The sequence below is a fragment of the Pteropus alecto genome, unplaced genomic scaffold, assembly GCF_000325575.1.
Source record: "Pteropus alecto unplaced genomic scaffold, ASM32557v1 scaffold6, whole genome shotgun sequence".
Lineage (NCBI taxonomy): Eukaryota > Metazoa > Chordata > Mammalia > Chiroptera > Pteropodidae > Pteropus > Pteropus alecto.
The window spans coordinates 66,150-80,984 of NW_006437738.1; the positions used below are offsets into that span (position 1 = coordinate 66,150).

Below are 14,835 nucleotides of genomic sequence, written 5' to 3' on the forward strand. Positions count from 1 at the left end.
TTTTTAAATGAAATTGTTGTCATATTTAACAGACGGCGCTGCAGCAGGAGGCGCGCATCCGCGCGGACCAGGACACCATCCGCGAGCTCACCGGCAAGCTGGGCCGCTGCGAGAGCGGCCTGCCGCGCGGCCTCCAGGACGCCGGGCCCCGCCGAGACGCCATGGCCGACGGGCCCTGGGACTCGCCCGCGCTCATCCTAGAGCTGGAGGACGCCGTGCGCGCCCTCCGGGACCGCATCGACCGCATCGAGGTGAGCGCCGCGCCCAGCGCCGTGCCGTCGTGGGGGGCTGGGGGGATGGGAGGGGCCACTCTCGGGCGTCTCATGCTCCCGCCGCCACCGCCGCGCTGAGGGTCCCTGGCGGACCCTGGCGGGGGACGGGGGCGAGTCTCTAAGCCTCAGATCTACCATCTGTGTAAAGGGGATGATGGTTCCTTCCTCGCCGGCGAGAAGCGAGGATTCCGGTAGGACATGCGGGCCAGAGGCTGACGCCGCGGCGCAGGAGAAGGGCTCGGTTTTCCTCCAGACACCTCTGTAAGCCTCGGTTTCGGCGTCTGTAAAGCGGGTATAAGTGTCCACTTGGCGTGCGGATTGATTAAAATGTAGGTGTGTGAAATGCTCGGCACGTACTAGGACCTCATTAAATGTCCGTTTCATTTCCTTCTGCCACACGCCCCCAAAGCAGCACCAGCACGCACTCCCTCTGGTCAGGAAATCCATGTGCTGTGCATAGGACTCGCGGGCTCCCCTCCTGCCGAAGAGCGGGGAGCAGAGTGTACCACAGGCTAAACCCGCGCGCCCCTCACGGCTTTGGACCCCCGTATGCCCCACCGAGGACCGGACCACGGGCCTGGAGGCAGGAGCTCAGGTGGTGCTGGCCCAGCCAGGATACTTGGAAGCCGGCAGCTCTGGGATGGGGACTGAGTGGCGAATAGGACCCCACCTGAGTTCTTCCTCCTCCACTCACCTTTTTCAGACATTCTTGGCTCAGGCTTGGGGTCAGACACAAGAGGTCCGACGGAGAGGCCACCCTGGGCCAGTCATTTCTCCCTCGAAGTCGCCACATTCCTACCTCCCTGTGAGAACCTTTTTGGAGAGGGAGCTGGACAGACTGACAAGACAGACATCTTGGGAGGGCGTTAGCGACAAAATCGGACCTGTAGAAGGAGGGGGGAGAAAGGCCAAAGCACTTGCTGCCCCCTTTACTCTCCTCCCAAGCCGGGTGCAGCTGGCAAAGGCAGAGGAAGGGGAGGGGCTGGAAGAAAGGAAATGTAGGGACTCCCCCTCTCCTGTGGCTCTCTCAGTTAAATCTCTGGCCAAGCAGCACAGGTGATGCCCAGGTGGAGGGCTGGCCACGCCCATGGTCCTGTGGCGCTCCACAAAGTCTGTGCTGGTGTCCGCACCCACCCCACAGGGTGTCAGAGGGCAGCCTGACAGCTTTCACAGACAATCCTCTCACCTTACAGGTGAGAAACCTGGGCCTCAGAGACCTCTAAGGTGGGCAGCAGAGGCAGAAGGAAAGTCTGGGGGTCTTGTCTCTCCCACCAGCAACCCCTTTTCCCACTCTACCCTGGAGGATTTCTAGGATGAGAGTCAAGAGCAGGAAATAATAATAATAATCAGGGAAATACTGAAAGTCGTCAGTGAAGGGGAGTTTCAATCTCCTCACCTGTAAAATGGGGGCAATAATAGCACCTACCACATTGGAGTGTTAGGAGGATTGAGTGAGTTAGTCTTTGTCAAGGACCCAGAACAGTGTCTGGCAGAGATATGCTCAATCAATTTGAGTCATTGCTATTTTTATCATTAAGCTATAACATTACTAATGTTTTAAATAGCCAAAAATAAAAAGGGGAACAAAATTTCTTTTTAGGAACTAGACTATTAATGTAAAAAATATATATATTTGGTTTTCAAAAAACTTCCTCTTGCCTGCCCTAGCCCCTGCTCACACACCCAGATGGCACCCGTGTTTCCTCCCATGTCTGGGGCTGGCAGGGCACCTTGTCCTGGACCTGTTTCCCCAGCATCTGTGCATTTGGCAGGGTGAGCTCCTCTCCACTCAGCCTGCTGATGCTGGGGGTATCCTGGTGGCTGGGATTTGGCACCCGGTCCTTTTCCCAGGTTGGGGTAGTCCCGGCTTTGCTACACACACCCCTCTTGCTTTCTGACTGCAGTGGACATGGAGAGAAAAAGGCAGAGGCTGCTCGCCCACCAGGTCTGCCTTCTGAGCCTGGCAGCGGCAGAGCCAGTGTCTTTGGGGGTCTTTGGAGGAGCTGGGGTCTGGAGCCCAGCAGACGGGGGGATCAGACGACTGGTCTCAGTTGAACTCCATCTATTCATTAGCCCCCGTCTAGTTTCTCCCGTCTCTTCTCATCCAATATTCTCAAAAGGATGCCCCCAGATTTTCAGGGTCTACTTTCTCCCCACTCATCTCTCTCCCACCATGGCACACCGAAAGGGCTCATGGCGGCATCACCAGAGTTGATAAACTGAACAGAATGTTTCAGTCCTTATCTTGCTGGCCCCCTCTCTGACATCTGACCCCGTCGATCATTCCCTCCTACAGATCTCCATGCTCTTGGCTTCTAGACACCTCTTGTCTGCCCCTCCTCCCTCTCTGCTTCTCTGTCCCCTTTCAGGGTCCTCCTTAATGTTTGCGCTCCTCCTGGCTCTCCTCTTACTTTTTTGGGTGAGCTCAGCTGCACCCTGAGGCTTCCAACATCCATTCCACTGTAGCACCTCGAACCAATTTATCTCCAGCCCAGGTTTCTCTCCTGAGCTCCAGCTGCTTGCTGAGCACCTCCCTCTGGACGGCCCACTGGCCCCCTACCATCATTGGGTCCCAACCTGAATTCAGGTCCTCTGACTTCTCAGGTGTGCTCTGAGAAGCCATGGTTGAGTCCTCCTCTTCCCTCCTCCTGCCAGTCAGCCACATCACTCTGTGGATCCTTGCAGCAGCCTCGCTGGTCTCCCAGCCCCAGATACAACCTTCCATCCATCTTCCTCCAGGCAGCCCCAAGGATTGTCCTTAAGCCCATAGGATCCCCTATGGTGCAAACTCCTCAGCTTCCTTCCAGGCTGCCATTTTGGATCTGGCCCATCTCCCAGTTCATTCCTGCCTCTGCCTAGACTTCCCCCAGAGTGCCCATCCTCATTTAAGAGTGTTCTGAGGACACTTTCTCCCAGAGGCCCTCCTGCATCACACTCTGTCCACTGCCTACCTCCACCCGTGCTCCCATAATCCTCAGCACATCCCTGTTCATCCCCACCTGGCACATCTCTGCATCACCCCTCTCCCACCCCACCAGGCCAACTACCAAAGCAGAGGGAAGGTCACGCTGGCCCAGCCTCTCCCCGCCAGGCCTCATGTGGGAGCCACGTTCGAGGGCATAGGAGAAGTCGTTTGTCTTCTTGTCTATGTTTTTATTTTTGTTATTGTTGTTGCTATTAATTGAAAGAAGTCAAACTTCTTTTTGTGGGGGAATCACATTTAATTCTACTATTTTATTTGTTTTTGCAGCTCCCTTTTGGTCCTTTATCCAAATGTAGACATTGTTCCAGAGCTGGCAGCATTGCTGGTAATTACCCTTTAATAGCCATAATATCCCGGGTCCACCGTGGACTCTACCATCCATCCGTCCCCTGACCATCTCTTGTTGCTGGAAATGTAGGTTGTTTCTCGTTATTCTTCTTCTAGATGCTCACTGCGGGATCAATTTCATGTGGATATTTGGTTTTTTTTCTTTTTAAGTCTGTTGAATTATTTCTTTAGGCTGAGTTCCCAGGAGTGGTATTACTGGGTCAGAGGATATTGACTTCTTATGGCTGTGGCCAAGAACCACTTTCCAGAAGGGTTGGATGATTTATGTGGCAACCAGCTATGTAGGCATGTTTCGGTGTTCTAATTTTACACTAATTTATGTGTGAAATGAAACCTCGAGGTTGATTTAAGCAGTAATTCTCTGACATAAACCGCATCTTTATCCTGGCCTGGCCAGCTGGTCACCTCCCCGATCCTGGATTGGGAGCCATGGTAAGGAACGCCCCAGTGGTGGTCGCAGAAGACCCTTGACTTAATAACAGTTTTAGCTCACACTTACTGAGCGCTTACCGTGAGTCGGGCACTGCACATTATCTCATTTAATTCTCATAAAATCTCTATGAGGGAGGTGCTATTCTATCCACCTTTTACAAATGAAGAAACCAAGGTTCAGAGAGGTTAAGAAACCAGCCCAAGGTCACACAGCCTTGGTGCCTAAATTTGACATTATCAGTGTCTGGCTCCAGAGCCCTCATTCTTCATCATTAAGTCTACAACCTCAACTACCTTCAGGAGAGTGAGAAAGACAGGTGAGGGCAGTGCCTCTTGCTCGATAGTGCCCTGGGCCGTTTCTGCCTTGGCTCACCCAGAGTGATGAGGGCCAGTCCTCACAGGCTCGTCCTGCTGGCTGGCAAGATAATCAAGAGGCTCTCATGGGAGCTTAGCTGATAACAATAAATAGCAATAACAAGAAGTAATGTTTATTCGGCACTTACTACATATGTATTAGTTTATCCAGTCTTCAGCCCTATGAAGTAGGCTGTACACATTCCCATCTTACAGATAAAAGCAGAGGCTCAGAGAGTCTGGAGAAATCGGAGCCAGGCAACCCCCATCCCTGCTTGGTTTCCCCTCTGTAAAATGACACAGTGGGCCAGATGCTCCCTAAACACCTTTCAGCTCTAAATATTCTCTGAAATAGGGAGGATTGTGGCATAAAGGTGAGTTCTTGCTTGTGACTTTAGGTTAATCTCTTTGAGCCTCCGTTTTCTTATCTGTAAAAGGGGTGGAAGGATGGGCTAGGTTTGACCCAGGCCCTTTGGTCTCTAAATTCTGAGTTCTTGGGCAGATGCCTCCTGATAGGAATTGGGGTGGGAGTTACATATGTGTGCAGCCCTCAGGCCTCCATCCACCGACTCCCAGACCGCCAGTTCCTCAGGGAAGTCTGCAGATAAACACAGTGACTTAGAGAACTTACTGGTGCCCTTTCTAAAATCTGTTGGTTGCTTTTACTTTTCTCTTATATTGTGGCCCATTCTGGAAGCTTCTGCTCTGTGGGGGGCTGGTCCTCCTGACCCCACTTCTGTGGCCATGAAGGGGGCCAACATAAGAGGTTCTTTCTGCTCATTGGCCTTTTGTTAGAGGACATGGAACCTCAGGGCCTTCCAGCCACCTCTCCCTGTCACTGGCCTCTCCCCATCTCCAGGTGGGGCACCCGCACTGGGAAGCCCTTAACCCCTACTCCTGCCAGTGAGGCACATTCACTATGGCAAGAAATCTGGTATTTTAAGCCCCAGCTCTGGAACCTGCTCCCTGTGGCCTCGGATCTCTCTGATCCTCAGTTTCCCTATCCGTCAAATGGCAGGGCTGGGCAGGACACCCCGAGGACCCCCAGTGCTCTGTCATCCTGTGTCTTTGAGGCCCTTCACCTCTGGCAGGCCTTCCCTCAAGAGAGGAAACCTGTTATTCCAAGCCTGGCAGGAGCTGCTTGGGCAGAAGGCAGGGCCTTCCCTATGGGACTTTTATAATTTTTTTTGAGGTATGTCTTACATTCGAGACATGTAAGAGCTTGCATGTCTTACTTATACAAGACACAAACCTTAAGTGCACACCTCGATGAAAATGTATTTATGGAGACACCCATGGAAGCACCACCCAAGAGTCAGAACACTTCCAGTGCCCCAGAAGGCTCCTTGGTGACTGCCAGAGTCCGTACTTCCCCAGAGGTACCACTGTGTCGGCTCCTGTTACCACAGATCAGTTTCATCCATGTTCGAACTTCATTCACTTGGACTCAGACAGCTGTACCCCTTTGTGTCTGGTCTTTTCATTGAACATTATGTCTGGCATTTGGTCATACTGTGTGTGTCAGTGGCTCATTTTTCAATGCCGTGTAGCGTTTCCATGTATGGAGATGCCTTCATCGACTTACGCATTCTTCTATGGAGGCACATTTGGGTTGTTTCCGGTTTGGGGTTATTACCGATTAAGCTGCCGTGAACATCTTGTGATGTCTTTCGGTGGCTGTACGCTCTCCTTTCTCCTGGCTGCATCTGCAGGAGTGGGGTGCCCGGGTCCCAGAAGAGGCATATATTTAGCTTTCGATGGAGCTGCCGAACGCTTTTGCAGGGCGGCAGTGAGCATGTACACGCCCACCCACGTGTGAATCTTGCCAGCCTTGGTATGGTCATTTTAAAAACGCTCCCCATTCTGGTGGGCGTGCAGTGCTCTCATTGTGGTTTTAATTTGTCTTCCTCCCATGACTCATAATGTTGAGCACCTTTTCTATGCTTATTGCCATTTTGTGAAGTCCCTCCCTGGGGAGAGGTAAGAGGAGGTCAGAGGCTGGCGCTCCGCACCTAGTGAGAATGTCGTGTGATTTTCCCGGGACGTGATCCCCACCTAACCCTGGGGACAAGAACTGTGGCAGCCAACCCAGAGTGGAAGCACTTGTGTGCCTTTGCGCTCTCATATGACTCAGGGGAAGCTAAGGATCAGAGAAGCTGAGTGGCTTCCTGGAGGCCACACAGCACCAGAAGCTGAGCCAAGACCGCAACCAGGATTTTCTGTAAACATGGCCTGAGGGTGGGGGCCTTGGTCTTTGCTGCAGAAAAATGGCCGGGCTCTGAAGGTGTGTGGGCAGGCAAGGCCTGAGAGGGAACTCTGTGGCCTCACAACGCAGCCGCTTAAGCAGGCGTGCTTGAAGGGAGAGGCGAGGGGGCCTGGGGTGGGGGTGTCCTATCACTTACTCTGGGGCCTCAGAGCCCAGGAGGGTGTATGGGACAGACCTCCCGAGAGCCTTCTCCTCCTCCCCTGTCCTCGCCCTCACCACACACCTTGACTTGGCACTCCGGCACACAGAGGCCCATCTGTCTTCTGTTCATTACAGCTCCAAATTGGCACCGGGGGCCAGGACCAGAGATCGATCTGGCTCTGCTGCCTGCTCTCCTGACCTTTCCTGCAGGGTTAGGCAGAGACAGAGCAGCTGGGCTGGCTCCTGGGGAGGGACGAGGGGAGCAAGATGGCCCCTCTGAGAGGCCTTCCTTGCGTCACCCCATGCCCCTGCCACCAGGGCAAAGCTGGTGGCTCCTTGTTGGTGCTCTTGCTGTCACAGCAAGACAAGTCTGCCTCCAGCTGAGTACACCTTATTCACCTCTGGAGACGCAGCACCTGGCACTTGTAAGAGGCTGCAGGGCTGAGTGCATCCTCTATGCCGGCCTGTCCTACGGGCCTTAACAATAGTCCCACAGGAACTAATGCACTATTACCATCCCCATTTCTCGGATGAAGAAACAGAGGTGCAGAGAGGTTAAGAATCTCGCCTTGGTCACTCAGCTGGGATTTCGGTCTTGGCGTCTGGCTCCAGGGCCTGCGCCCACATGGTTCCTATTCGCCGTGCCTTCCTGCCTCTCAGTAACAACAAATGACAATAATAATATTGGTTATGGCCATTTATCAGCTACTTATTATATGACAAACTTCACATTTGTTCTTTCGCTTTGTCATTACTTTTATCCCAAAATGTAGATACTAGTGTTATCCCAATTTTACAGTTGAGGAAACTAAAGGTTACGAGACTTGAACACTTTGCCCAGGTCCACAGATTCAGTAGGTGGGGAGCCTGGAAACGGCACGGGCCTGTCTGACATGAGAGTCATGCCTGTACCCATGGTATTGTGTGGCCACAGTACAGTTGACGAATGGATGGATGGATGGATGGATGAATGAGTGAATGAGTACTCTGCAGTCCCTCCAGAGAAACCCTCTTTCCTTCTTCCTTGGAGCATCTTAGCTCAGGCGTCAGGGAAGCCGCCATCTGGAGGGTGAGCAGTCACTGGCCAGAGAAGGTGGGGTGGGAGGGGGAAGAGTGTTCTTGGCAGAAGGAACAGCACAAGCAGGGGCCCTAGGGTGAGAGGCATCTGGGGCAGCTGGGGACTTTCAGCGGGAATGAAGTGTAGCCTGCAGGGGGGTAATGAGAGCTGAGATCTGGAGGGAGGGGGACTATTGAAAGATTTTAAACAACATGGCTGGATTTGCAGTTAGGCGGCTGCTTCTGGCTGCTGTCTGGAGAAGGGCCAGGCTAGGAGCCCAGGGGACAGTGGTGGCCTGGACTAGGGAGAGGCAAAGGGGCCAAGTGAGGCTATGGTTAAGATTCAGGGTTAGGTTCTACCCTCGGAGACTCTGCTTTTCAATTTTTTTCCCATTTTTTAAAGAAAATCATGGTGAAGGTTCTCAGACATACACAGAGGTATAGAGAATACCATTCAGGTCCCCACCCAGGCTCCAGAACCAGAACGTTGGCGACCGGCTGCTGTGCCTCCGAGCCTCCCCACTCAGCCCCAAGAGAGGGTCGCCACCGTCCTGCCTTCGCATTTCTCTCTCCATTCATTTCTTTGTGCTTTTACAAATATGTGATCTAGTTTTGAATCTTTGAAACTTTATTTAAATGGAACCTAACTGTTCTTCTGTTACTTCTCTCTCTATATATAATGATTGAACAAAAAGATTAATGTTGGAGGTGGAGAATGGTTGGCTCCTTTGGGAGATTTTTAAGTAGTATTAGTAATAATGATAATTACTGACACTTACATAGCACGACATGTACCAACTCTGCTACCAGGGCCTTATATCTGTTAACGCGTTTAATTTTCACTACAATGTGATGAGATATTGTTGTTGTACCCTTCTTGCTGATAGGGAAACTGACCCACTGCAGCTTTACATAACAAGGTCACTGGGCTGGTGGAGCCAGAGTGTGGGCCCGGGTAGACTCGCACAGCACGTGAGGGATGACCAGATGGGGGAGGTGAGGAGACCTGACCCACACCAGGCCTGTTCTCTTCCCATACTGCCCTGCCGCCCCTGGAGCTGGACCTCATGCTGTCCTGGTCCAGGGTAAGCTGTGCAGAGGGTAAGTCTCTGGCCCTGAAGCCACCACCTTCCTTCTGCTCCCCAAAGGAACGGAGCAGTCCCCACCTAGGGACAAGGCGGTTGGGTCATCCACACATCCTCCTGGCCTCTGAGCCACTTTGCACAGACAGGTCCTTTCTATCCAGGCCCCTCTGTGAAGCTGCCCCAAACCGCGGCCTGACAGAGCCTGACAGACCCTCCCATCCTTCTCGTGGCTGTGAGGTAGTCTTCTGCTGGCCCTCGAGGCAGGCAGGGCAGCCGGCACTCTGCCCTCTTGACCCAGACTGTCAGGATAGGATGGAAGAATGAGAACAGGTTCTGGAATCAGAAGGGTCTGGCTGGGGTTCTGGCTTTGCCACTTTGCAACTATATGACCATAGGCAGGTGACTTCACCTCTCTGAGCTTCGGTTCCCTCATCTATAAAGTGGGCCTCCTACCCAGGTTGTCAACAGGGGCTGTGGCATGTTTTCACAGTGCTTCCTTGGTGCAGAACCTGGCACACAGCCTGACAATGACGACAGCTGCCGTTAGCATTCTTATTACCAGTGCTAATGAGCCCAGCATGTTGGCACTGAGCTGGACTAGAACCCTGGGCTCTGGCTCAGGCCCTGTACACTTACACCAAAGCCCACCCCGGACTCCCAGCACAACAGACTGTGGGTTCCGAGCCCCCATCTTCCTGCTGCATCAAGACCCGAGTGGGGGCGATGATGGCATCATCCTGCCCCCCACCATCTTGGGCTAAGGGCCCACTTGGCATCAGGCTGGGAGCCCACGCAGCACAGCCCGCGCCTGAAGCAGATGGGAAAGTTGGGGTGGGGGCCAGTCATGTTCTTCTGATTCAGACACTGGGGTGGGGAGGGGGCCACACACGATCCGGTGAGCCCACCTCCTCCCTGGCCTTCCTGTTGGTGGCAGAGCTGGTGGCTGTGACAAAAGAACAGCTTGTATACCCACCTCCCTCAGCCTGCACGGTTTCTCCTGGAAACGTGTCTGTGTAAATAGCACTCCACGCCTGTTCCTCCCTGGCAGGTCTTCCTCCCTCTGAGGGAGGAAGGAGAACTCTTCGCTGGAGAGAGGCGGCTTTGGCTCCAGAGGTGTCGGCTTTGCCCAGCCCCATCAACACAGAAAATACAAAAGGACTCAGGCCTCGGTTTCCCCATCTGTGAAATGGGGACGTTAAGAGTAGTACCAACCAAAGTGAGTGGCTTTGAGGATTCATGAGTAAATACGTGTAAAGTGCCAAGGATGGGCCTGGCACGTTGTCTCATTCAAATGTGTGCCCTTCATGCCAAGCCTGGCATAGTGGAAGGAGGGAAACTGAGGACAGATGGTGCCAGGGCAGAGGAGACCCAGCCACGACCCTTCTGGCACTGAGGCGAATGCACTCTGAGCTAATCGCCTCAGCCCACAGTTTGCTGGAAGTCCAGCCACCTCAAAACGCAGTGGGTGGCCGGCCCTGTCGCTCCATGGGCTGCCATGGTCAAGAGAAGGTTCTGGAGGTGGAGAGCTCCCCATCGGCTAATGTAGTCAAGGCTCACAGTTTACATTCTGCTTTTACAGTCCATGAGGCCTCGACTTCAACTCTCCCATCCTTGCCTCTGTCCTGGGGATGGCCAGAGCGGGGCCAGTTGTGCCCATTTACAGAAGGCTTTGTTTTTAGCCACAGCAGAGTCAGGATTCCTAGGACCCTGGGGAGTTAGAAAGAGCCTTCCAGATAGTGAAGGTTAGTGTGACAGGGGAGAGGCCGCATGTCTGTGGGGCCAGCTTCGGGCTGGGCCCTTCGAGGTTAGCCCAGCTACCCCCACTCTCAGGATGGAGTGGCAGAATGGAGTATCAGCCCCTCCAGCCCTTCAGTTCCAGGTCATGTCACTATCCGTGGTGACATCTCCCTTCCCTCAGGTGCTGAGTGTGGCAGTGACACTCTGCCTATACTACCCTCTCTGCCTCCCAGCACTTTGAGGCAGGGGACACATTTATCCCCTCATCACATGGCTAGAAAAGAGGTTCAGAGAGATTAAGGGACCTGTCCAATGTCACCCAGCAAATGACTAGCAAGGCCAGGCCTAGGCAAATCGATGAGGCTGAGGAGGGGTCTTCTATACTTGCCCTCAGCCTCAGGGCCATCCATGTGAGACACAGGGCACCCAGGAAATGTTAGGCTGTGCCCTCGGTTTTCTGCTTTGCCCTCAGCCGTCTCTTCAGCACCCGGCCAGGGCCCAGCCCACCACAGGTGCTCACTGAGTATTTGCTCAGTGAAGGAATCGGAATTCATTGAGCTCAGATCTGGGGCTAAGCCTAGGGGCAGAGTCCAGGGAAGGCTGAGTGGAACTGCCGGGCCCCTGGGGAGAGAGGAAGGTCTAATTTGAGTCCTGGAAGCTTATTGAATTATTAATTTCCCCTGACATGTCTGCCAGAGACTGTTGCTTCCCAGTGTCTGAACCCGTGACCTCCCCGGCCCTCCTCTCTCCTCCAGCAGGAGACAGGGAAGGAGAATCCACCCGGGCTTCTGGCCCAGTTCTCCTGCCCGCTGGGGTCTTAGGCAGAAGAAGGGGACTCTAAACCATTTTGTCTTCATCCTGGGCAGGATCAGGGTGTCAGAGATCACCTAATCATTCCCACAAACCTTCTAGACAGGTATAATTGTCCCATGTTGCACGCGAGGAACCAGGGTTTCAGAGAGATAGAGGCATTGCTAAGGGTCACACAGCAGGTTAGTTCTCAAGCTGGATTTGAACCCTGGGCTGTCTGACTCCAGTGTCTGTGATGCTACCCTGGATGGCTACCCTACTGGAGCTCTACTCCGGAAGCCTCTGAGTCTGCCAAGTGCCCACACAGGGCCTTGCACCATTGTAAAGAAGCTTGGTGAGCAAAGACTAAGACAGTTCCCCGCATCGAGGACCAGTCAGTGTACAACCTTCCGGTTATGAAGGACTCAGCTGTGGTTCAGAACTCTGACTGTAGGTCGGAACCACCCAGGGAGCGTTTCTAGCGCTCCACTGCCAGTTGCCCACCCCGCCGTAGGCTGAGATGTCCTCAAGGGCAGGAGCCAGCCTGCTTTCAGCTCACCATCATGCCCCAGACTGACCTTGGTCAAGCTGGATTTGAAGCCTGAGCTAACTGACTCTGTGATCTTAATGAACCACATGCTTCTGGATACCCAGCACACATTCATTGCCTGAAGCTGGTATTGCCAGCCCCACTTTGCATATGGGGAAGCTAAGGTTCACCTGAGGAGTTGGGAGGTCTCTGAGCCCTGTGTCCCTCTCTTTCCTCCCTCTGAGTGACCTCGCATGCCTCTTTCTCTACCCTGTGAACAGCAGGAGCTCCCAGCCCGTGTGAACTTCTCAGCTGCCCCTGCCCCTGCCCCTGTGGTGCCCACCGCCCTGCATTCCAAGATGGATGAGCTGGAGGGGCAACTGCTGGCCAAGGTGCTGGCACTGGAGAAGGAGCGTGTGGCCCTCAGTCACAGCAGCCACCAGCAGCGGCAGGAGGTGGAGAAGGAGCTGGATGCCCTGCAGGGCCGCATAGCCGAACTGGAGCACGGTGGGTCCTGGGCCCCGCAGAGGGCATAACAGGTGAAGTCTCGGTCCTCAGATGGGTCCTCAGGATGGCAGATAAACTGGAAAAACCTTTTCATGCTCTCCAGAGGCTAAAGCTAAAATGGTGGGGAGGAGGCTTCAAAACACAAGAGGGAGAGACTAGCTGGGGACGATCATTATCATTATTAACAGTTAGTATTTTCTGGCACTTTTTAGACTGGGAGTGGGATAAGTACTTGATACATCAGCTGGTTTAATCTTCACAAACCACACAGGGATGGTATTGTTATTATCTCCATTTATAGATGAGGAAACTAAACCTCAGAGAGGTCAAATGACTTACCCAGAGTCACTCAGCCAGTAAGTAGTGGATCTAGACCTCACATAGCAGGTCCTCAGGGACTAGTAGCCCCATTCAGGAGTGTGCCCTGCCCACCCCACCCTCATCAGTTTCCACTGACCCCTACTGTGTCCCCCTTGTCCACCCTCCTTAGGGTCCTCGGCCTACAGCCCCCCTGATGCCTTCAAGATCAGCATCCCCATCCGCAACAACTACATGTATGCCCGCGTGCGGAAGGCTCTGCCTGAGCTCTACGCCTTCACCATCTGCATGTGGCTGCGGTCCAGGTCGGGGGGCACTGGCCAGGGCACCCCCTTCTCCTACTCAGTGCCAGGACAGGCCAATGAGATTGTGCTGCTGGAGGCGGGCCACGACCCCATGGAGCTGCTGATCAACGACAAGGTCAGTGGGGGCGGGCAGTGTGGGAGGGATGGGGGCAGGGGTCACCCTTTTGGGAGCATCGCACTGCACTGGCCCCCACACCTATGGGACCTTTCAGTTCTCCCACTCAGTGTATTCAGCACACATGCCAAGCCTCCCGCATGCCAGGTTGGGTTTGGGGAATACAAAGACAAACCGGACCTGGGGCTGGCTGGAGGCGGGGCTCATGTCCAAGAGAGACCGTGAGTGTGGTGTTCCCATTTACAGGGGAGACACATGAGGCTCACAGTGACCCAGCTCTAGGAGCAGGGCTAGAAGTGTCTGTCCTGGGGGCCCTGCTCATTCTCCTGGAGAAAGAGAGAGGTCCAAGGACGTACTTATAGAGAGGCCCCTCCCAGAACCCACCGGAACCCTGCTCAGCAAGAAGTGCTTTTAATGGGTGTCCTGGAGGTGGGGGAAGGAGATGGGCCCAGGGGGCAGTGAATTTCTCTTGTGATGCAATACATCCTAAGAAGACCTAAGAAGCTAAACTATATCTATATCCTGCTACCCTGTTCTCTTCATACACCCCCTGGCTGCTGTCCTTGGCTCTGCCCAAGCTCAGCACTCAGTTCTTAGAAAAAATTCAGCACCATGGACAGGGCACAAAGCAGCTCGATTCCAGGAACCTCTGGAACTCTCTTGACCATCAACCTCACAGGCTACTCACAGTTTCCTTTTTATTCCGACCTCTCAGCCTTTGCTCCTGTTGTACCCTTTGCTTAGTTTGCCTTGCAATGAAATGGTCCAAGTCCATTATCTTTCCAGATGTATTTAGTCTCCATGTCGTCCATTCCCACAGGCCTTTATTGTCCTCTGGGTCTTTATCGTCTATGTACCTTCCAAATGGCCCCTGTGTTATTTTGTCTTGTAATATTGTCCCTGAAGTCCTTGCCTCCCTTGCAGACTCAGCTCATTTACAGCTAAGACTAGATTCGTATCCCCAGTGCCCAGAGCAAGACCTGGCACCAAGTGGGCCTCAGAGAACGTTGTGTTAAATCGTGATGTCAAAGAACTTAAGAGATGAAAGAGCCCTTCGGGAGCCCCAAATCCACAGGCAGCAAGTACCTTTCATCTCCCAGGCCAACTCTAATCCATCGGCAGTGGCTTCCGGGAGCACTGCGATGAGAAACATTCTGAGGCTGAGTCTAGGCTCATGATCGATTAGCCATGTCTACCTTCGGTGGGGGGAGGGGCAAAGGTGGCTGCATATTTGCCATCCCTTCCTGACCTCACTGTGCAGATGAGGAAACCAAGGCCAAGGAGGAAAGGGCAGCCTCCCCAGGGTCCCACAGGGACTTGGTTCCTGGCCTCTGAGTCCGAGGCTTGATGCCCCGCCACCTGTACGTCTCGTGCCCAGCTGTATGCCAGGCACTGTGTGAGGTGTTCAGGAGGTGAGACTGGGGATGTGGCTTCAGCCCCACACGAGCCAACAGGCCTCTTAGAGAGTAAATAAACTATTTGGAAACAACTGAAAAACAACACTGACTAGTCCCTTCCGATCTGAGTGAATCTGCCAGGTTAGGTCATGGGGAATGAGGAAAGATTGATGGGAAAGAACCCTAGGCGGAGAAGAAGAG

At 53.6% G+C, this 14,835-nt stretch overlaps 1 protein-coding gene across 1 annotated transcript in view; it reads left to right on the plus strand.

Moving 5' to 3' along the window:
- The window catches only part of NPTXR (neuronal pentraxin receptor), a 36,175-nt gene that overhangs the window by 16,368 nt on the left and 4,972 nt on the right, over positions 1 to 14,835 (plus strand). The window contains exons 3-5 of the mRNA XM_025048857.1: positions 33 to 251; positions 12,274 to 12,499; positions 12,990 to 13,237. Coding sequence (XP_024904625.1) covers positions 33 to 251; positions 12,274 to 12,499; positions 12,990 to 13,237 — 693 coding nt within the window. The remainder of the gene's footprint in view (positions 1 to 32; positions 252 to 12,273; positions 12,500 to 12,989; positions 13,238 to 14,835) is intronic.